General features: G+C 34.6%; 1 protein-coding gene and 2 long non-coding RNA genes across 3 annotated transcripts; all 3 read left to right on the top strand.

Annotated features, from left to right (window-relative positions):
* Positions 1-4,520: 4,520 nt before the first annotated feature.
* On the top strand, positions 4,521-7,904 carry LOC128244589 (uncharacterized). Its single transcript, XR_008262954.1, has 3 exons — positions 4,521-4,563; positions 5,453-5,559; positions 6,455-7,904. It is a non-coding gene; the product is annotated as an uncharacterized LOC128244589 (long non-coding RNA).
* Positions 7,905-9,705: 1,801 nt separating this feature from the next.
* On the top strand, positions 9,706-10,146 carry LOC128243998 (protein GVQW3-like). Its single transcript, XM_052962014.1, has one exon. It carries the CDS (start codon positions 9,706-9,708, stop codon positions 10,144-10,146), a length of 441 nt encoding a protein of 146 aa, XP_052817974.1.
* Positions 10,147-19,636: 9,490 nt separating this feature from the next.
* Positions 19,637-23,976, top strand: LOC128245010 (uncharacterized). The gene is made up of 5 exons (XR_008263036.1): positions 19,637-19,694; positions 21,508-21,601; positions 21,814-21,910; positions 23,028-23,127; positions 23,926-23,976. It is a non-coding gene; the product is annotated as an uncharacterized LOC128245010 (long non-coding RNA).
* The last annotated feature ends 929 nt before the right edge of the window (positions 23,977-24,905 follow it).

The following is a 24,905-nucleotide window of genomic DNA, read 5'->3' as shown; positions in this document are numbered from 1 at the left end:
ACAGTTACTGAAATCAATAATATATCAAAAAAAAATAATAAAAAAATATAAAAAATATTCCGACCTACCCACCCTATTTTTTTTCACTACACTACACTATTAGGAATAAAGAAGGAATACAACTACTAGATTTAACTTTGTTTATGTTGTTATTTTTATGTCTTATACTTACAGTAAACTTATTTTGTAAATTCAAATGGTATTAAATTAATTCCTCATAATTATAGGAGTCAACGGTTAAGATATGACCATTCGATTTCTTAACGGTTACAAATTGACTAACACAATGGTTACAAAATGACCAACAATGAGCGGTTACGAAATGATCATAATTCATTTGACAGGGCTTTTACCAGCTGTTTGTCTGTGCAGAGCGGGAATTTTACCTGGGATTGGCTGGACCGAAAGTCAAGTCCCCGCTATTAGCAGGACCTTGGGGGCCCATGCTGCAATTGACTGTTGCATTATTTGGATTTTTTCTTAACTTTACGACACGCCCCCCTACAGTATTTTATAGTCAAGTTTAGTAATATTTTTTTACAGAAATTGGATAACTTAGCAAGTAAAGTAAACTGTACTGAGCTTTTAAACAAACCTACATACTTATAAATCAAAATTTATATTTTAGGGTCTACACTGAATAAACCCAAAATGTTAGTTTTGATTTGCTAAATTTGAACAGTATTTAGTCAATCCACACAAAATTTACAGGATCATCAGATAACAAATTTTCTAAAAATTCTCTGTTTGCCAAATAGGGAAGACAGGTTTAAGTGGGGTTAAAAGGTTGCTATCAGAGCTGTGACCAAAAAAATACTGTTCAAAATTGTGAGTATTCATTTATCTTTCGTTCAGTAAAGAGCATGCAATGGCATAGTGGTTGTATTAGATAATCTGACAGCGGTGCTGGACGTCAGAAGTTCAAATATTGTTGTGAGTTCAATGTACCAAAAGAATACCTTTGGAATACACTACCGGGTATTATCTATAAAAATGGCAGAGCAAATTGCCCATATTGTAGTAATGTCTTAGATCCAGCTTGGATAACTTGGACACAGTAAGCGGTTCACACCCAGGGAAATTCTCAGATAAAACAGCGCCTATAAACTTGAACATTACATTTTTCATTGAGACAATTAAAGAAAAAACATTATTGCTGATCTTCTGAAAACAAATCTTCTAACATTCAAATATTTTATTTGTTGGATGAACTAAGGTTTATATTGATAAGAGATTGCTTCAGTTGGATTTAAACTAATCACCAACAAAAATATATGCATTTAAATCACACAATGTAAACAACTGTGCCACAGATCTTATCTGTATGTTTTGGGTTTTTAAAATTTAGCAGTTAAATATAGATTAGCATACTGGTAGGTCTGGTTGGTCTGTTGCTTTAGTTGCTAAGTAAACATAATGTCAGTGGTTTCATCACTATTTCTATTAAAATAACAGTTTTCTTCTTCAGGGCTTCTCACATTTGCACCATTTTTTTACCATTTGAATCATAAAAAGATAACAAACACAAGAACTTAACACTTTGTGAATATTTAAGGAATGTAAGGGGTCAGATTTCAGATTGCTCATTATTTCTGGAACACTAAATACTTTATTTGATTGTGTACACTGCACTTTGTTGTTAAGCATTCATCCAAATCATTTGGGTAAATTTTGGCGGAAAAACTGCTTTTGGATTTATACTGGTCATCAAAACCGGCACTGACAAAACATAAGACGTGTTTAATTAATGTGCGGGAAAGAGGTTTAAAGGTGTCGGCCCACAACGAAAGGCTTGCGGGTTGCAGTACCCCTTTAAGTAGTTCTTGAAAAAATTTTTTTCTCTGAGGTAGCATTTGATTATGTGTACATTGTATTCTTGTATGTATTTTCAAGTTAACACATGATTTATATAAGGTTTGTATAATTTTAGTTTTATTTAAGTTTTAAAATATTGATTTTTTTTTAAGATTTGCCTGCCCCTGTTTGAACACTTAAATTCGTGGTCTTTGGACTATTGTCTGCAACTTCAAAACACACTTTTTGGAACAGGACACATTTTCCTGATATTTTATCCAGTTTGACTGCAATATAATTTGTATTTATCAATAATTTAAGTAAAAAATGACATTTATATTTCCATAATTACCTGGTAGTTATTTGTTTATTTGTTTTAATTCATGGATAGGTTTATTGCGAGTGTCATGGAAAGCTGGAACTTTTCAGTACACAACATGCAAACTGAGAATGAACTGTGTGTGCGGGCTTTGTGAACAAAAACGCAAGGCGGCTATGGTAAGTTGCGTCAAGATATCCTTGGGACCCCCCCCCTGGACACGCAATACAATTCGTGTTTCGCTCTGCCTTGAATGTGAGAGAGTTTAAAGCTATTTCTTATTTTCCTGTGTAACTATATTGATGTTTGATTAAATTTACAACGTCGTGTTACTGAGTAACAATTTGAAATTGGGCCAAATTCATCAAGCTAGAGCTTTGCATAATCTTTTCAAACTTCTGGGAGATTTCTGCCCTTTAAAGTATTTGCTCGCAGCCCGCCTCAAAGTTACACTTCGTTCAGTATTTAAAGCTTTCGGATACACTTTTTTGTTAATTTGAGATCTTAATGACGCTACATTGTACTTCTAAGTAAATAGATGCTCAAAGTAACAAGATGCTCTGGGTGTTCACTGGGTGACAAAGGCTACCCAGTATTGGTTGTTTCTTTTTTCTGAAAAGATGTTTCTAGTGAATTGCCAAGTTGCAGTGGTTTTGACGCCACAGAACCAGCACAGCTCCATGACAGATATATATGTTTTCGTCATTGATGTCAGTACTGCTGTATTGGTGGCCTCACAATTTCTGTGTGGAAATGTCATCTGATACACTCATAACGGCGTATTTCTAGCATAGCTTTCATAAGTGCATGGCCATTCTCTGTCATTTTCAGATACACTGTGTTGTGTGTGGATAAGAAATGCAGAGTGGTACCACCAATCACCTAAGCCACCATTCCCCTAACAGACAAAAGGCTCATGGGGACAGTTCCTGCAGTTTACAGCAAATTGTAGCCCTACAAACTTCAGGTAAGTGATAAATCTGGGCTTCAAGATATCTCTGTACTCACTTTAAGTTTATACTTCATTTGAACAAAACTTACAATTTCAGCATCAAAATCCAGGTTTAGATCCCAGACCGAACCTTGTCTCCTTTATTAAACTTCATTTCAGATGATCTATAAGCCACATACATGTTCACTACTTATGGCGGATAAGAACTTTCGCAAATTGATTATAAATGCGTTTTCCCAGATATACACCCTCCTCTTGCAGATATACTGCCAAGCTTGGGTGCACTGGGCCGGTTATCCAGCCGTGTGGAATCAACATCTCCAGCTGAACTTGGGCCTGGAATTATATAAGAATCCTTAGCAGCATGGTGAGCTTTTGTGTATTTATTTCCAGGCTCGTATACCCGTCCAGACTTCTGCGTTTAAGCTTTCCTTTCGTCATTTTTTTAAATAAGGTATCTCAAGTCTTTCAATGAAATCACAACTTTGGAGGCTAGATTTAAATTAAGGAACCATTATGTGTAGAAAGCCTTTTGGGTGATTTAAAATCAAATTAGTAAACAGGATTCTCATGGTTCATGGTTTATAATTGGCCTTGTGGACCTTTCATTCTTTACTTTGGTAAGAGCCGCTTAGGTATGTAAGAAGGGGGGAGGGGGGGGGGGGGTACAGATGTGATAGTAAACAGTGTTTAATAAGGTATATTTGTTTTTATTTTATCACCATTTTGAAGGTAATGATTGTGTTAAATCAGGGATAAGTAACAGGTTTAACATAAACACTGTAACATGTTCTTTATTTCCAATAAAGCTATAAATTATCTCTGGAGAATTTAGTCTGATCTCCATTTCTCAGAAAATGTAGCTGTCTAAGTGCCTATTCCATCAATGAGTATCACTGTCTTTAAATTGCTGTTGTGGTACAGTTTAAATGGCAAAAGTTTTATGGCCCTGCTTGTTTGCAACTCCTCATTCATTTTTGTACAGCGAGAAAAGTAAGGGAATTCTAGAGATTTACTAGAATTATGGATTGTTTTTACTAGAATTATGAATTGTTTTTCTTGAGTTACACAGTACATAAGGAGGAATTAGTGTGTACACAACTCCTCATTTTATTCCTGTTTATTATTTATATATGTAACATAGATGTGTACAAGACCTACGGTACTGTAGAAACATGACATAAAAGAGCTCACTTTGATTAATTTTCTCAAAAAAAGATATCTTTACTGTTAAAGTAAGAACTTTTACTGCATAGTAAGTAATGTCTTCTGCTCATCTTTATGACATCATTACATGGAATGATGTCAACTTCCCAAGACACATTTCCACATGGCGCAGCTCATTTATATATATTGCTGATGGATTGTTTAGAATGGGACAGTTTTAATTGGACATAATGTTTTAATCGCCATTTTACAGAGTGCCAGCCAGTCATTGTTGTTCTTTGCATTGCTGAGGAGGACAGTCCTGCCAACATAACAGTTTGTTCAATAATAGGTAAAAAACTGGTCTCACTTTACATTTTCAACCACTGTTCGATCGTAACAATTATCAAAGAACCGGCTAGTGTCAATCATGAAGCCGCTCTAATTAGAGTCAATGAACGATATAAATCTGGATACAAGCGTCTAGATGATCGAGACTAAATTGGCAACATGAGAACATTTATTTCCCTTCCTGATTCTTGAAAATTACATGAACAAATGACAATTCTACTACCATTTAAAGTTTGATTAATTTTCGGACAAATGTGTTTGTTTTAATTTGCCTTCCGCTTAAAGTAAACGTATATATACTGGGCAAGAAGTGCTGAATTTCATCGTGAATCACAGTGATTATCCAAAGTTTGAATTTGGTTCGGACATGTTTGACGGGAATTCAAAGACATTTTTTGTCAGCCGTCTTATATCACAGGTTTCCATGCATTTTGCATACATTGGTTCATTCCAAGATAAAAATTATAACCTTTTTCAAAACGTTCAATCTGTGAGAGTGCAGCTTTAATAGACCTGTAAAGACTTGTCGATGTGAAACTTAACTCTCAATCAAACTATGGTAAAAGATCAAATGCGGGGCTCCGTGTGCGGCATAGACTGCTAATTTTTATTTAATATGATGAAGAGCTAGTTAAGTTATCTTTTTTAAAAGTCTTCATTTGAAGCAAAAAAATGTTTCAATACCCTGTATGAATTTTTTTCACCGGATATTGATTCATAAAAAACATTGCTCCAGGGTGCGGAGCTACTTTTTGCTATATGGAAAAATCTTCTCCTCAGAAGTCAACTTTGTTCCCCAATGTGCAAGGCACAATCGGTGAAAATAATTTCAGTAAAAGTCACTGATTATTATTATTGTGATTATTATTAATAAACTTTTACTATTTCAGGAGACAAACAGAAACACAGAGGTGCTATACATTCCGATGGAAAAGACAACAAAAGCATCTCCCATCATTTTGGCGTGGCTCAGATCAAGAGGAGAATTTTAAGAAAGGTAATAACTGAGCAACTAAGAACATGCACGTTGCACTGGTTAGAGTGTAAGACCCATCTCGCTTCATAAGAATTGATAATCATCAATGTATTAAATCAAGAAATTGAAACGTAAGTGTCTTGTCTTTTGCAGTGTTTTTGAAATAGAATATAATTTAAAAAAAAAAAAACTAAATTATTTTTTAATATGATTGTGAATGTGTGATGTTTTCTTCCGATCATTCTCTCTCAAAAACCAGATACAAAAAACATATTTGTAGATTTTTTTGTTTTACTTGTAAATATAGTTTTAAGTTTGTATTTTAGGCAAAGCCTTTTATTCTGCTCAATACAAACTTAAATATTGTAAGAGTTATGGCCCTTTGTAATTTTTAAACAAATACATTTTTTTCATGTTTTTGTAAGCCCATTATTTAGGGACTTTTAATATTTTCACCAGCAGCATGATAAAGTCAGACCAAAAGTGTCCAGTTAGTGTCCAAACAATAACTAAGTTAGAATCCTTTCTCAAATCAGGTGAGCGATATAGGGCCATCTCTGTGTTTGTCTGACAAAAAACAATAATCAATCTTTGAGTTAAATTGACAAAATATTGTTGTAGAATGTTTTGTGAAGACATACAATTGGATTACTTTTGTGTCAATAGGATTAAGGTTTCTGCACATAAAAATTATTTAGAATAGCATTTGGGTCAGTCGGTTCACGTTCAATATTACTGATAGTATAAGTGGAAGCAGTGACTTAAAATTAATTACCAAACAGTTTCTGCTCAATTGCTTTGAGTTAACATAGGAGTTATGAAACTTGGAATACTAGTTCTTGGTGGCATAAATGAAAGACCTTGTTTTGTCACATTGACTTGTAATCAAGCACTAACTTCCTCTAAAAAAATTCAGGTGAGGTTGGGCACACACAAGAAGACATAGATCACATGTGTCCAGGCATATGAGTAGACAGGAGTTTCACACTCTGCCAAACTTACTTCAGAAAGCTTCTCAAGATCCCGCACTGCACACTTAGATATAGTCTTTGACTACAACAAGGGGATGAAAGTACAGAGAGGTCCAATTGAAATCAATTCTGTGCTGCGTCATTTCTTCATTCTGGAAGTCGATGGACATGATTTATCATGGCATCAGGTGTGCAGTTTGTCGACTATCAGCAGTCTTGTTCACCAGTTGTGCAACTTGAGCTGGTAGCTTTATTGCTTGAAGCCACAGCATAAGAGGGGGAAGGTGCAGGCTCATCAAAAAGTCTCAAAAGTTGAAACTAGGAAAAGAAGTTTGTCAAGAGTGTGAATCTATTTGCTTTGAAAACCATCGTTACGATGATTTGGTTCCCTTTGAAACTTGATACATACTATGTGTATGTTGAATGAATTGAGATGCTTAAATAAAGAACCGCTATTCAAATATCAGGAAACTGCATTTTTCATACTAAAGGGTAAATGATGTCGCCATTTCCTGTATGTATTTAAATGAGATATGTTTCCACAATTAATATTTTTAGGGAATTTTTCTCATCCTAATGAATGAGATTAAATTGTACAGCGTCATATGAGATTAATATGTGTTTTCTGTTTCTTTAAAATTGGTGAAAAATTGTCAGAAGATAATTAGACCAGTATCCATTACTGCAATCATACAATCAAATATACAGGGACAAACCCACTGGGCATTAAATATAATTAAACCCTGTTTAGGGGCACGAGGCAAACAGAGTTACTTTCAAACGTTAAAGCTGCACTCTCACATTTTGGACGTTTTGACAACTTTTCTCATTTTATGTCTTGGATTGGAACCATCCAATTTTTGCGAAAAATTAAATGGCAGATTTTTCTATTTAAGTTAAAACATTGATGTTTTATGCACTTTTCTTAAACCGTTAGTAACATTAATTTTCGAACGGAAATATGAAATCTGTGATCTGATCTTTTGTCAGCAATCTTTTATCATTGGTTTGCAGATAATTACGCAAAAAATTGCTCATTCAAAAACAAAAAAAGTTGTGAAAACGGTATATCTGTGGGAGTGCAGCTCTAAATGTTTAATTTCTTGATTTTACTACTGTATTAGAAATTACAGGGGTTGGGGCATATTTTTAGTGTTTTTATTGCTTTTTATGATTCATACAGTCATACTTTATTCCTCAGGGCATAACTTACAAATAGACAAAACTGGAAAATGGTCGTTTCAAAAGGTCAAAAATAATGCAAGTTGAACAATCATATTGTTCATGGCTTGTATTTTTGGTATATTTTGTTGCATATGCTATAGAAAGTTGAAAGTTAAAAATAAATTCATAGTTGAAATGATGGCTTTGAATGGTATTGTCAGATGAGAAACGGCACTTTTAAGAAATAGGTATAATGGTACTTTATTTATTATGATCAATTTTAGATATTGTATGAAAATTATTATCTTATTTAGTACATGAGACCTTTTAAACAGTTATTGACAATATAACAATGTGTATATGAAGCTTTAGATCAACACTTAAAGCTGCACTCTTACAGATTGTCAGTTAAGACACAAAATTGTCTCAAAATCTGCTGATTTGGTTATCATTCCTTTAATTCAGTCATATTAGATAATTCACAATAGAAACCATCAGAAATGTAAAAGTGCCGAAAATTTCATTTACATTAAATTGTTCGTAATGCTTTTAGCCATAAAACATCATTTTTTTAACATAAATATGATAAACTGCAATCTGATCTTTTTTTCAGCAGTCTTATATCACTTAAAATTGGGTCTAGACATTTATGCAAAAAAAATGTCCATTTATAGACAAACAATAAAAGAGTACCGGTAGTCAAAACGATCAATCGGTGAGATTGCAGCTTTAAATACACCTTTTAAGACCGCTGTAAAAAAAGCTAGCATACTGTTTAATTAACAACCATACTTATTGTTTAAAAGTGTCGTGATATCTTTTTAGAATGTTTTTATATAATTCATTAAAGAAGTCAAAACAAATTTGTTTATCTTGTAAATTGTTTTCTATTATTTAAATGACCCAGACAAAAATGGGAACGTCAGTGCTAGTTCTTTTACTATTAACATCCCATGAAGTTTCTATTGGTGTAGCAGCAAGGAGGTGTTATATTAAGGATGCATCATTTAAACCAAATTATACATTCATATGCACAACATACAGGCGTGTAGCCGCCTATACGTGAATACGCGGCTGAATCCACATGATTCTTACAAAAAAAAATCAACCAAAGTTGCAGTATGCGAACTTGACTACATGAATCTAAAACTGGTTATTTTCCAGTACTAAATAATGCACATTGGAACGCCCAGAATGCACTAGATTGCACCATGGTTTTCAAAATTTTCAAGTTTGCCCCGAACCCCCAGCACATTTATGAATCCTCATGAATAGAGGGGTAGCTACGCCCCTGACATAATTGAAACCACAGTGTGGCTAAACAACACTTGTATGTTTATCCTACGCAGTGATCTCCCATGGAAATGCAATCGTCAAAGAATCTGAAGGGGATGTTTATATGGACTACATTTGAAATGCACCAAGTGTTTAAAAAAGTTGATTTCAGTCACGAAGAGAATCAACCATACCCCACACTTGTTGGAGTAAGATGAAATGTCCACTTTCCGCGAGAAAGAAAGTACATTAAAAATGTTCATTTGATTCAAGTGACTATTTTTTATAAATATGTTACAATACATAAAATACGTATTTTTTTTATAATTGTTTACCCATGTTGAATTTTATTTGGCAAATTTAGAGATTTATATACAAGGGCATAGCCAGAAGTTCGTGGAAAAGCTTGATAAAATGAAAACAATATGCAGCATATCTTTTAAACTTTCATACAATAATAATCAGGTAATTTGAAATTAAGAATGCGAGATTCATCGTAAAGCATGTTATAACGACAACGTAGTGATCACTATGGAAACAGGTGGTCGCGCATTCCTCCGCAGTTGCTAAAATAACCCATGGCAATATATTGTTTTGTTGACCAATCACATTGAAACCAATAAAACGGCGCGAAGGTTTGCACATTTGACGTGACGTTAATAACGTGTGATGAAGTGAAGTTTTAAGTCAGTGCGTTTGTTTGTTTATTTCAAAGGAAACATTTTAGCTTGAACGGAATAGTTAAATTTTGTTTAAAATGACGCCAGAAGACAGATTGATAAAACGGGCAGTGATACAGTTCTGTGTAAACCTAGGGAAAACTCCATCGCAAACACTTAAACTGATGAATGAAGCATCGAGTGAAACTCAAGTGAAGCGAATGCTCGTTTACAAGTGGCACAAGCGGTTCAGTGAGGGGCGGGAAAGCATTTGTGACGACGTGAGGTCTGGGCGACCGGTTTCACAAACTACGGTGTGTGACGTCGAGGCCGTGAAAAACATCGTTGACGCTGATCGTCGAGTCACTCTTTATGAAATATGCAAGATGTTGGACATGAGTTATGGGTCGGTACGGAGGATAATGAAAGACAGTTTGGAAATGAGTCGAGTGAGTGCGCGTTGGGTTCCACGGCTGCTGACAGAAGATGAGATGAGCAAAAGAGTACGGGAATCACGCCGATTCTTAGCTCGGTACTAAAAGGAAGGAAACCGTTTTCTTGAGAAGATAGTCACTTGCGATGAAACCTGACTGTTTTATTTCGACCCTGAGACAAAACAGCAAAGCAGTCAATGGAAGACTACCGGTTCCCCGCCTCCGAAGAAGGCACGACCATCCTGCTCGATAGGAAAGTATATGTTCATTTTCTTCTTTGATGTGCACGGTGTTATCCTACTCCATGCAGTTCCGCAGAGCCACTCTGTGACGGGTGCTTCCTACTAAAAGGTAAAGTGATATATAACAAAATTCATTTTTATCAATATTTAGGACTTGATAAAATCTGCATAAAACAATGTTTTAAAAAGTTTATGATTAAAAATATGGGATTGAATAAGTGTTAGTTTTAATTATATTTGACGAAGTACGCAAAACGCGACAAATGTTATAAGCCTCAGTTATGTTCTCCATTTAAGGTTTTGAGGCCTGACTTGTAGAGGGCGATGGCATTTAAAAGACCACTGGCGTTGCATGATGGGTGGATTCTTCACCAGGAAAATGCATCAGCGCATAGATCGGAGGAGGCACATACTACCGCGACAATCCAGCTTGAAGCGGAGATCCTTCCCCACCCCCCCCCCCCCCTTATTCGCCAGACCTACCACCATGCGATTTTGCCCTATTTCCGAAACTTAAATGTGAACTAAAGGTAAACGCTTCAATGACTTTCAGGCGCTACAGAGTGAAGCTCAGACACGCCTGTATTTTTACAAGTCAGAGTGGTTTAGTGACATTTAGCGGCAGTGGGTAGCGAGACTTCGACGTTGTATTGCGGCGAACGGCTCTTTCTTTGATAAGTTATGACGTTGACGTCAGATTCTGACGTTTGAACTGCGCGGGCTATACTGATCTCATGTTAATGAAAAAGCTGTAATTTCCTTTATATTTGATGTATCAGTTTGAAGTTTTCTATGTCATTTACAGCTGAAATAGATTTTATAGCGAGGTGACGTTCGTTGAAAAATATTGAAATGTGTTGATTGTATTAAGGAATTCCACGAACTTCTGGCTATACCCTCGTATTAAGAAACTCGGAAAGTATGTGAATAGTTTGGACCGGCTTCCTCAGCCGCTAAAGAGGATATGATTATGACATACTTTTTTAAATCTTTCGAACATGAGTTTTTGAGTGAATATAAGCGAAGCGTTAAGGGTTTTAAAAATGCATCTTTTACTTGGATTTTATAGATGTATGGCGTATCAAACGAAGTGTTAAAGCTAAGCTATTGATGGCTGAAACCCTTCAATAAATGTTGATATGTGCTAACATATAGTCTTTGAAGTCCAATATTTGGAAATGCGTTACTAATCCGATTCAACAAAAGGCTGTTGCACAATCAGTTGATTGACATAATCACGTGATAAACCAATAACTTCCATTACTTCAATCGTTTTTAAAAAATGCAATTGAAGTAAGAAAATCAACCTGGTTACTGTTATTTCTGCAATTTCAGTACCAAGGAGTAAAATAAATATACATGTAAGTGTTTTCAGATGCATTACGAGAAAAAATATGTTTGGTGCCAAAACATGAGAGAGTCTCTTTAAACGGAAAAGTTTTGGCAGTTACTCAGTCAGTCAGATGGTGATAAATATAATGCATAGCATCATCGCTCTGGAGTACGAGAACGTTGTATACAGAGTATTTTTTTACTGAACATGCGTCTGTTTATGTTGATGACATAAAAGGTTTAAACTGTTTAAAGGAACAATAACATTATGAAACAACAAATCTGATTACAGATATCAGTGGCAGATCCAGGAATTGACTTAAGAAGGGGTACGTGAAACTCATGGGCTTAATCTTTCCACATCCGTCCCTCCCTCAGAACAGAAATTGAATGGCTTAAAATGTTGGACCGGGGTGGGGGTTAGACTCCCCTAATTTATAGTCCGAAATAGTGCATTTTTATCTTAATATTGTATTTTTCCCGATATTGACTGAGAACATATTATAAACGGACGATTCAAAGGGGTGGGGGACGGCGCGCGCGCTGGGACCGATTCCCCCCACCCCCAACCCGCCCCCTGAATCTGCAATTGAGTACATGCATTAAAACCGTCTCCGTAGCCTATTGGTTAAGGCGTTCTATACCCTTCATTAAATTGACTTAATACTTCACACAATTGTTCAGGACCATAAGCCAATGAGGTTACAAAACTCCATATCCTTAATACAAGTTATGGCCCCTGATTGACTTAGGTTAAACTTTTAGGCAAGTAAAATTTAAGGGGAAGTTGGAATTTAATAAAAAAACTTCCATGGGTCACAATGAACCCAATGAACAATGTTCTTTAATCATGAGCTATATAACTGTTCAAGCGTTAACAGACACATTCGTGTGCAGACGAAACTTTTATTGTTTTTACAAGCACAGAACTTGTATTTAGCATTTACAGTTTCTATATAATTCAACTGAAAGTTCTATTTAACCATAATATATCAAATATTAAGTCACCATTCACTAGCGGATTGAGAAGGGGTGCAGTTGGCGTGCGCTCCCTCTAAAATCGTCCAAGTTTACTTTTTGTGTCAATATATGAGAAGAAAATAATAAAATATACTCATAATGCATCATTTCCGACTACAAATTATTAAAAATTACTTGATTGAGTAACCCTCAATCCTCCTGCAAACGCCCCTAAGTAACGCCCCCTTCTAACGAGAATTCCTGGATCCGCCCCTGGTCATTATATATTTTGTTTATCAAACGGTACAGAGACCAAGTGACTGAATCTGACTTGCATTTAATGAATGAGATGGTCTGTAAAAGATTTCCGATGAATATCCTATGAAATTTGCAGTCCTCCCGTTTCGACTGGTCATTGTTTGTGGATTTATTATACACAATTATAAAAAATACTTTTACCAAGTTGTCTCTTAAGGTTACGGGAGCCTATACTGTCAAAAGTTAAATATATATAATTTGTCCCCCTAATGCCATAAAATATGGATGGTCCCCTTAATGCCTCAAAAATAATATTATATATACACTGGTCTCCATAAACCCTTCTACATATATACCTGGCCCCTTAAAACCTGCAACATACTTACAAATTATTAAGGGGACCGCAAATTACGTATATTTTTGTTAATTAATTTAAGAAGCCTAAATTTTGTACTCATAATAAATGATCATTTCAATACTAAATTATCAACAAAAAAGCAAAATAAAGTATAAAACAAAAAATATACAAATTGTCTCTTTAATGCCGTAAAAATATACGGTCTCCTTAATGCCCTATATATATATATATATATATATATATATATATAGTATGTATATATATATATATATATATAGTATGTATGCACTGTGCTGTTTGTGGAGTTTTGTGCTGTTCTTCTATGTTTCTTGTTTGTAATTTTGTGTTCTATGTATTTGGCGTTTGCCCAATGCCACTAAACCGGGTTTATGTTTTAACCTTTTGCTACTGAGCTTGTTTCTGTAGCGTTTTGCATAAATATTGCTACGACCCTGTATGCATTTTGAAAATGCTCATTCTGAATCACGTTTTCAGACATGACGCGCTACTAAAATCTCATTTCAAAGATGCAAGGTTTTGCGAAATTCAACTTTATGACATAATATGAGTGTGTGTTTTCTCTTGACCTTCTGAAATTCAGTGACTTATCGGTATGCTACTGGACAACAAAAGTGTTCTCGAAAAGAACGTACTGTCCAATCCTAAGACAACGTTTGAGCGAATATTTAATTAAATATGATATTGTAGGAAATGCCGTAAACATATGTTGTGATAGGGAATCCTCCAAAGCAAGCCGCATTGAATTGGTAGTTGTACGAAAGTCAACAAGGCATCCTTTTTATTGAACTAACCTTGTTTGAAACATGTGATCGTACGAAACTTTCGGGAAGATTCGATGACGGGGTCATTGCAGCCTTAATAGGAATGTACTTTATTTACTTACTTTACTTTACTTATATACTGACAAAATGTCCCTTGCAATACTAACATTGTTTTAGAACATAATGTTCATTAATTGCAATATTAAATTTCAAGTTTTCTCGATCATAAACACAAAATACGCGTTAAACGTGGATTAAATACATGTAACTGATTAAATGAACAAAGTCATTGGATGCATTAAATATTTCAAAAATTATTTGTATTTTATTGCAAGGCGTACTCAAATGACATTGAGTACCATTCAGCTTTAAAAAATCCATTTTCAATAAAGACATTTAGATATATTAAACATAGGTTCTCCTGTAATGAAAATTTTAAGCAGGCGTTCTGCAATTACTTATAGCCTGGGCCCATGCCAATTTCTGACATAGCTCATGTATGTTCTGTAAATGCCATTTGTTATTGTTCTGATACCGTAAATATAGCCGGTAACTATAATATCTTAGTGGGACATGTCGTTATTTTGGCAAACATTCATGACCTTATTTTCAACTATAGCACTAGGCTGTGGTAAGTTTTTCGGTTTTTACCATATATGGAATATTAAAATAGTCACGTGGTGTGGGCATGCGCGGTGCTACACTACCGTGATGCTGACTGTAACAAAAATGGCTGCCTAGAAGAAGGAAATGTGTTGCCGGTAACGAGACTTACGCATACTTGGTTGCATGTTTGTATGAAATCATGAGAAGATAAGTGGTGTTAAATGTGTGTAATTTAAATACTTTGTTCAATTGAGTTTAGCGTCGTAGCCAACGGTGAAAATGGCATCGATCCAATTCCAAAATAATAATTGATGTTTTTTATTTGTTAGTTCTTTTTATGTTTTTACTTTGACTACATATAGGCTAAGGATACAAATTCGTACACTTTTTAAGTGTTTTTTCACACTTATCTTTTTTGTTGTAAGTTAAAATTTCGTATGAAACATCTTTGGTTAATGTGACAACAGATTCCCGTCCTAATATTTTTTTATGTAAAAAAATCGTTCATATTATGGAAAGAAAAACACCATTAAAATTATGCTATGGAGGGCACATATACTGTTTCCTTGCATGGTAATACAATTATAAATCATACCGATGCTATTTTGAATAAACACTACTGTAATGCACCAGTCAATTGTAACCATGGCCCCCCTAGGTCCGGGGGTGTGGGTGGGGTATATACCAGGGATAGCTGGGGAAATGGGCCGTGTTTTTACATTTCAGGTGGCCCCACAGTGCCGGGTGAATGAGGTGGTTTTGTCTTCGCTTTAAATATACCTAGGGTCCCTGGCGGACAGGGGCATTTGGCGGGGATCTTACCATCTGTTTGTGCCCGCAGGGCGGGGATTTTAGCTGGGGTTGGCTGGGCTGAAAGTCAAAATCCCCCCTATCCCCCAGAAAGGGAGGGGGGGGCATGGTTACAATTGACTGGTGCATAAGCCTCACTCAAGTTATTTATTGTTTCAAATGTTTTTTGGAACAATTGCAATTCAAATGTTAAGATTATTTATATTTATAAATATCTTGAAGTTAACATAACCACAAAACCTCAAAAATGCACATGAATCTTCTGAGGTCATTCCCGCGTGTGCTACATTATGATTTTTAAGCGTATTTACATTAAATGGCATTTTTTTTTTTAAAAAGTACTCAACAAACAAGATGAAATTAATGACCAAGGCAAGCCCTGTATTCATCAAATAATGCACCAGTCAATTGTAACCACGGTTCCCCCAGGTCTTGGGGTATACCGGGGAAAAGGGCCGTGTTTTTACTTTCCAGGTGACCCCGCAGGGCCAGGTGACCGTGGTGGTTTTGTCATAGGGCCATATTAAGCTGAGATTGGGCGTTATTTAAAGTCTCTGGGGTGCGGGGGCATTTGGCTGGGGTTTAAACATCAGTTTGTCCCCGGGGTTGGCTGGACCGAAAGTCAGACCTGGGGGGGGGGGCTGGTTACAATTAGTAGGTGATCAGTATTTGTGCCCTGTTTGGAAATATACCACGTATGGTCAACCAGTAATGTCATAATTATTCTTTAAGCTGCCCTGCTATAACTCCTGTTTGAATTCTTTTCATAAGTTATTGTGGGGCTATTAGAACAGGTTATATGAAAGTTGACGTCACGGTATGTGAATTTCATCACCAAGATCAGAATCTTCTATTTAGAAGTAAGAGCCACATTGTTGGTTGCTTGTCATGTAATGGGACAAAATAAAACAATTTATCATGAGGAAATAGTTGTCAAACATTTAAAATGCTCCAAAAAACTGATGTTTACAACCATGTACACCGGAGTTAAGAAATGAAAAAGACATGTTTGTGAATTGTCACAGTAGATAAATACTGCCGGTAGATATCTATAACTGTCTCCGATGCCCAGTTGTAAAGTTGTCCGCCTAAGGAGTTGGAGGTCAGGGTTCAAACTCCCAAGTCACTTCTTACTGAAATACTTAAAAGTTGGTACAAGTACATGTAGCTCCCTTGTCTGGTGCCTGGCAGTGTAGTGCTTGAAAAAGTGGTGTATTCAGTACTGGTTTAGTCTAGGTAAGTTGCACCCTGTGTATCAGTGCTTCACACCTAGCCCGTGAAGGAACTAAGGGGTCTCTTTGTAAAAGAGCTAGGGTATTGCACCTGGACTCTTGTTTCCCACATCTGCCTTTTGCTACATCTTTTTCTATTTTTTTCTATTTCATAAGGTGGTTGTCTCAAGGTGTTCATGTTAAATAAAGCATTCAGGGTTGTTTATCTTCCAAGTCTATTTTCAACATGTAAACATGACGGTATTTTTCATGGTCTCTGCACAATTGCCTCCGAATATGACAATTCTGTCTCATGGAAGTGGCATGCAATGCACCAGTTATTGGTTTCCCCCCAGACCTGGGAATTTGTTGTTACAATTGGCTGGTGCAATTTAACTTGTGTGATCATCTTTTTCAAAAATTTAATATTGTCACTCTTCAGACAGTTTGAGGGACGAATTTCTCATAGTATATTATACATGACAAACAGAATACTTGAAAAAAATGTCTGTTTTTCAGCCTGTCTGTGAATTTGTTAAAATTCACAGCCGAAAAATGACAGGCGTGAGCCTTGCATACGAGAAAGGCTAAATACCCTCTAGGGTTATAACATTGAAAAGTCAAAAGATAGTAATAGTAATCTTTTCTTTTTTTAAAAAAATGTCCACACACACTTCAAACATGAATAATATTGATATCAAGTCATAGGGTACCTATATATTGCTTTTAGTGAAACAATGTTTATACTCCTTTTCACTAGCTAACGACCAAACTAGTTTGTTCAAACAGTTGGAGAAATCCATCAAAACAGACACATATTTAGTAAACAAAAACACTATTTTATACACCTAAATCACACATTTTGGTGTCAGTGGTATTCATTATATGACAGTACTGTTTTATTAACAGTGTTGATACAAATCCAATACCTAAAAGAATTAAGTACTCTTACTGGAGCATGATTTAGATATGAAACTATTAATCTTTTAAAGGGACACCGCATAATACAATTGCACACAATTAAAAATATTGTCTAGAATTTACATAACTTTTATATATTGTTGTGAAAAAAAATGAATTACAGATCAATACATACCCTGCTGTAAAAGTCAATAAAGTGGTCCAGTGAACTCATGGTTCCAATACCCAATTATGGGAACTATTATTGCTTTGTCTTTGGGTACAATTAGATTTGGTGTTTCTATACAGTGTCAGCAGGTGCTCTAAAATGGCAGCCAAAGGAATGCTTTTCAACTATATAATTTGCATATATTATATATATAAATATCACAGATTTGGTTAGTATACTGAAAGGCTAGTCACGACATAGACACAGTGAAGGTCAACTCTGCTGAAAGTCACAGCAAATAGTTGTAGCCCGGAATTATAGCTATTCTGGTTTACCCAACCTAATCCTCCGGTACAAACAAAATTAAACCGTTGTAATATATACACGTTACTTTGGAAACAATAGAGTCATTGGACTGTTACATGCATTTCAATAGCTTGAAATTCACCTTTTATTTGTACCGGCATGGGAAAACTCAGTTATGTTAATTCCGGGCTATATGTAATGCTACAATGCTTTAAAGTTGAGTTTAAGATATGAAATGATCACATGACTTGCAAGGTCATATCATTCCATGCTTTTTTTTAACTGGGAACCCATTATGTGCTATTTCTAAACAGGTAAACTGTGCTGATGTCAGTGATGTGACATAGTTGTTGGGTTTATCTTCATTATAAATGATCTGCCTCATGGTAGCTCACAAGGACATTTCTATGCTGTTTTTGAGAAGTTACTGGGTTTTTTGACCATCTGATGTCTGGACAATTATCGAATAGAATGTGTAACGCTTTGATATAAAAAAAAATGTGTCGGAGACTGGGTTCAAACCCGCGTGGCCAAATTTGAAACCCAGCATCTTACTTTTCTTACGTGAAAGCCAAAGTTTAAGCCACTTTCACTGATACTCAAATGTTGTCCTTATTGAGACGATGTGCAGTGAACTTGATCCGGGTCCATATTTCAAATGCATTGATGGGTACCATATAACTTTTTACAAATGTTGTCATTGAGATGATGTGGAGTGACCTTGACCCAGGTCCAAACCTCAATGTTCAAGGTCACATCTGACATTTAAAGGCCATAGTACACATGCTCGTGTCTGGAGTATAACTTGCAGGAATGGATTACCATATTACCTGGTAGAAATGTGTCCTCATTGGGATGATTTGCAGTGACCTTGACCTGTGTCCATAACTCAATGGTCAAGGTCACATCTAACATTTAAAGGTCCTACACTTAGTACACACAATATGAATAACAAATATCGTTATGTTCAGATATCCGAGAATGTTATTTGCAGGGGATATAGCTGTCCTTTGGATTGCCTTGTTGTACATTCAGGCACTGATTTAATTGTGTCAACAGATCTTGAAATGATGCCCCACCCCAATTTAATATTATAGTTGTAAAATTTTGTTTTGAATTGTTACAGGCCCATTGTCCGCATTTCCAGAATGGTGAAAGCCAAAGTATGTTCAGGATGTAACATCACAGGAAAGATCCAGGGATATGCTCACAAAGGCAAGGTTGATTTTTACAGAAGATTACATTTGGAGCCAATTATCAATATGAGTTCTTTTCAATTGATTATTTACTTGTTTAGGTACTTACTTTTGTGTTAAGGCAATGACTTGTTTGCATCTATGATAACAATAAATATTTGACATGGAAAGCCAAAATATTGAAAGCAATTCAATGGTATAGTTTCAAAGCTATTTTATCCCATCAAGCCTTAAGTGAAAATGAATGGACACTGCAATTTTGTGAAGAATATGAGTTTCAAAATGACTTTCAAAATCAAACAATTTTTCTATGGTCATATAAATATTATTTATTTTCTCTTAATTGTGCTGAAATTGGCCCGTTTCAAGCCATGTTTCATGTAGTTAGTGATAACAATGATTAATAGACATGTATCATTCCTGTATACAGTGCATCAGAAGGGACAGTACACACCATCTTTCTTCCCACCATTCTTTGTGAAGAGGAATCCAAATGTTCTTTGGCCTGATCGAGTTCTTATGGGTAAGTTAAAGTAAAACCAATTTATCTCACTGATTTCTGAGGTGTATTTTTTATGCCCCCGAGAGTGAAAAAAATTAAAATCGCACTGTCCTTTCCTGTGTCTAGCTCAACTTCTCGTTTACAGTTATGTTCAAAGCTATCTGAAAGTGAGATTTCTATATTTGATTTGACAAAATGAAAGATGTTTGCTAACTTTATTGAATCACTCCTATGCATTTATATTCCTTGATGAGCATTGTCTCTTGTGAGGATAGTAACTGGCTTACTGCTATCCTAAGAATGCTTATCATTTATGTAAAGTACTTGTATGTTTTTCTCTTAAGTTTGCTTGTAAACTTTTGAAAAAAAATCTGCATGATAAACTAGGCACACTCTTTATCCCGAATAAGATTTATCACAATTGGTACAATTGTTTTTATATACCAAATGTATGAAAAAATGTTTAAATCTATGGTTTTCATGTATAAAGTACCAAGTTTAATTAACAGAAAGGTGCAGAAATCACAGTATTTCAATGAGACCATAGTAGATCACAGTTAATCTTTAGCACTCACCATAAATGCATTATTTAGGAAGAAGATAAAGATTTATCACTTAGAATTTATTTTTGTTTATACATGCGTTTGTATTGATTTTGAATAAGAGTGTTACTTTAAACATTAAAATATATAGTAGTAACAGAATTAATCTCCATAGAATTTGAACTTAAATGGCTTGCATTAATTCAATCTTTCTTTTTTCATTTTTTGATGAATTGATCAGATTGTTGGATCAAAGAAGACAAAAATAAAAACCTAAAATTCTGATACAAACAATAATTGCACTCAGATGTAGTGCAAATCAACTTTTATTGACTGACCAACATATTTGCAAAATAGTACTGGTATATTGCCCTCAGTATACGATCAATGTATACAAGAGGATGTTTTCCGATGGGATTTAGATGCATTTGTAAAAACGTGGGAAATACAAGGGATTATGAATGAGATTCATACCACACAAAATTGAAAATGGTTTTACAGTAGGTGAAAATTATAACCTGTCAAAGCTGATAATATATTTGATTATTACTGGTAGCAAAAATGTTACAAGTAAACCACATGTATCTATTTAACAGCTAGAGTAGATGTGTCAAGTTAATTAAAATATTTTGTAATGATGTGTAATGTGCACTTAATTTTATTTTAAACTTTGTTGCATAAAGAAGAAAAGGAAAAAAAAAGTTAATGACTGTTCTCAGCTTAAAGTCAAGAAGAGGTACTAGTATATAACACTGGCTGATCTTTAGGGGATGGGGTATAACTGGAGTTGCTTGAAATATAGCCTATATTTCATCATTCTCGTACACTAGTGATAATGCAATGTTTAACATTGTCTTAGATTTATAATTATCAATCCTCTGATGAAAAAGAAAGTATTTCATTAAACAACAGTTAAGTACTTTGTATTTTTTCACAAGCAACAAGAAAAATCCCACCTGTTGTCTGATTGACAGAGTATTTTTATTCCATACATTTGTTTATTTCATTAATTGACAATGAGACTCTAACCAATGTGTCCAAATATTGCCAAATTAACTTTGTCTGCTTACAAACTTGAGGATTTCTTATCAAATCCTTAAGTTTCAGGTTGCCTTGTTTATGTGCTTTATATGGATAAATATATGTTGGAAGATCTTTAAAGATAAACCTAATGTTTATCATAAAACTATGGTATTATATTTGGTCCAAATAGTGAGATAAAAAAAGAGTGTATAAACCAATGTTTTATCTTTGAATGCATATTCTATCTGACAAGTATTGTTTCTCTGCAGGTGCCTTGAGCCATCCTAGGAGGCATCCCAAGTAACAACATTAAGAACGTATAAATGTTTGAACTGTGCAGACTTCTTGTTGTGAGAAAAAAAGGTACACATACATGTAATGACTTACAACTATTTTTCAATTAGAATTGTGATTATCATTTTTGTCCTTTGAAGAGAACCTTTCATCAAAAGTAATAGAAGAACATTGGATAGTATACTGTCATAACTGCATATAATAATAACTGAAGTTAATATTAATTCATTCCACCTTCTGCCAAGTGGCTATGATGTGCTAAGCAGACTAAAAAATTTCAGCCTGCAGCCAATGAGATAGAAATGGAGAGAAGGGCAATAGCAGCTTGCACATGTCAAGGATCTGCAGCGCATGAAACCCCTTAAACTGAAGATGATGGTGGGTCCCTGATGCAATGTAAATTATATGGAATGTTTTGTATATAACCAGTTATTCAATCATCATCAGTGCTGTACACAGAGTATTAAGTATATAACATTTCGATTTCTGTATCTTTTTTTTCTGATTTATATGAACCCGAGCCGATTTCATTGAAGTAGAAGTTACTTATAATTGCAACCTCCTTAAATGTATCGTATATTAGTTTAAAAACAAAAGTACAGGTCACAGCCTTTTCCCACATGCCTGAAAAATGTGTTGTTTACCAAATGATATGCATTGCGTGATTCTGGGCCTTGCAAAAGAATTACCGGTACTACAAATGAAATAATCATGTTTTTTCTATGTATATAAATTTCTTCCAAACTTCTTTCTTTTAAAGGATTGTCATAGGCACACAATTTTTTGAATGATTTATGTCCCATTACTTTTCTCATGTTTTCAATGCAACTACATACTTCAACCCTACATAATTTGACTACATTCATTGTAAGAAAGAACACTGGATTAAAAATTCAAAATGTATGAACACTACTTTCTTAATTTCTTTTTCATAAAGAACATGAAGAATCTGTGGTAGGAAAACAAGTAGTATTATAAACTTGTTGTAATGTTGATATGATAATTCTGTATGTCATTTCATTCATGTGTTCAATCATTTACTTACAAAAGGAATTTTTTTTTTATTCAAAATGCCTTATACATGGCGCCGCTTGTAAACATGTATCTTGAACAAAAATGTGCGATGCACCTTTTGCATTGATATTGGGTGTGCTCCAAACAAGAACTGAAACAGGAATGTAGGGCATAGTTTTATTTTATTACATGGTATATGTGTTCAGTACATAATCTAGTCAAAATCTGATTACAATTTTTGTAATACAGTTAACTTCAGAAAGAACAAATATTATGTGCCCATTTTTCATGATGAATTCTACAAATGTGCAGATTAATGAAATTTGGACAGTCTCTCATATATATGCTTATTTATAGTATTTGTTTTTGCTGTCATGCTTATACTTTAAAAGCAATGAAATTATGTTTTTTTTTAAAATCATTAATGGGAAAAAACATAAATATACAAGAAGAATTAATTTCAATTAATTTTCTGAATCAGTTCCTGAAGCCTAGAGATGTCAGCACTCGCAGTCAGCCGCTTTATCATCCATTGCTCCATTAACCTCATCCACCTGGTCAACACAATTCAAACATACCAGGTAATGGTAAATTTAGAAATGGGCTGAATTGACCATTTGAACATGTTGCGTCATTTAATTTGAATAACAAACGCTACAGCAATTAAACCCAAAGAATAATATGTTTATTAACTGGATATTTAATTCCTAACAAGTTTAACATGTTAAACAACCATGAGCTTGTGCAATACATTAAATGTTGACTGAACATTACAAATAATATAATTTAATTATTCAACTAATGGACTGGTTTATTGTTTAGTCATTTAGTCTTATGCGATGGTAGTGTGTACGTAGTATGTGCCTCCGTGCGTCTGTAAACAATTCCTCTTTAACATGATACAGCCTTCAGTTTTGATTGTATCTTGATGAAACTTGTACAGTATTTGGATATCCATTAGAGCTCGGTTCCTTTCGAAAACCAGCCAGATCCGCCCATGCATGCCTAGATTATGGGCCTTGATAGTAAAAAAATCAGTGTGTCAGTAAGCAGTTGCTGGTTAACAAGATACAGTCTTCAGTTTTGATTGTATCTTGATGAAACTTGTACAGTATTTTGATATCCATTAGAGCTTGGTTCCTTTCGAAAAACCTTGAAATGATAAGATTATGGGCCTTTATGAAAAAATGAGTATTCAGAATCCATAAGGGGTTGGTTCTTTTCGAAAACAGTGATGTTGACCACACAAACCCAGCCAGTAGAACATAGGCCTCTAGTTTATTATAAGTGCATGTTTGTCTTCATAGCATCATTATATATTTCTTTATTACATGAAGCTAATTTGTTTGTGAAGCTTTGATTTTATGCACCCTTTTCAGATACAGACTCAGTTAAAACAGATATGGGTGCAAGTCATGACACTTTTACAGGTAATGTTTATTAGACATTCAGTATTTATATATATATATATATATATTTAAAAAAGATGTCAATTGTAAAAGGATAGTATAATGTAGATGGATTAGATGCAATGAAGATGACAGAAGTCAAAATCATCTTTATAATAATTTGATATTATTTGTACTATAATTTAATTGCCATAATGATGAAATACATAAAACTGAAAATGGAAATAATTTCTATGAAGGTCTTCTTTCTATTTCCAATAGATTAAAAATGTCTGAGATTCACGATGAATGCTGTTTGAAGAAGAATGAACAGAATCACATTTTAATTTAATCTCACTGCCAATGTGGACTTGAAGAGGACGGGCTCTGTTATGACAACTGTATTTTTAAGTAACAGAGATAAGGGTGTTATTGGAATCATTTCAATAAAATATGGGAGTACCGGTACATACCAGTTTGATATCTTGATTAGACTGGGACTTAAACAAAAACGATAGATATTGGACCTCTCTAATACACATTATAAACATCTCATGTCTTAAGTCAATAACAAAGCTGTAATAAGGCGATATTTAGTGTAATTAACACTTAGGGCTATTCTCCTAAAACATATAACCACCGGGTTTGGCAGACTTTTAATAATATATGGTTGGGCTTTTTTGCTAATTTGCACCCCAAAAGGCACATTTGCTTTTGTATGGGGTTGGCATAAAAACTTAATAAATGTCTTCCCTCCAGTGGTTATATTCTTAAATGGACAAAATATCAAACTGGTATGTACCTTATCAACATTTTTAGCTGGACTATTTGAATAATAAGGAGGGTTATACCACTCGCCTCAGCATCTGCTTTGGCTTTAGCGTCCGGTTAAAGTTTAAGACCAAGTTGGGATTTTCACTCATAGGGATTTTCACTCATAACTGCAAAACCCTTCATTAAAGTCACTTAAT

Source organism: Mya arenaria, chromosome 8 (genome assembly GCF_026914265.1).
Source record: "Mya arenaria isolate MELC-2E11 chromosome 8, ASM2691426v1".
NCBI lineage: Eukaryota > Metazoa > Mollusca > Bivalvia > Myida > Myidae > Mya > Mya arenaria.
The sequence above is the reverse complement of the archived record's forward strand: the minus strand, read 5'-3'. Positions and strand labels throughout refer to the sequence as shown.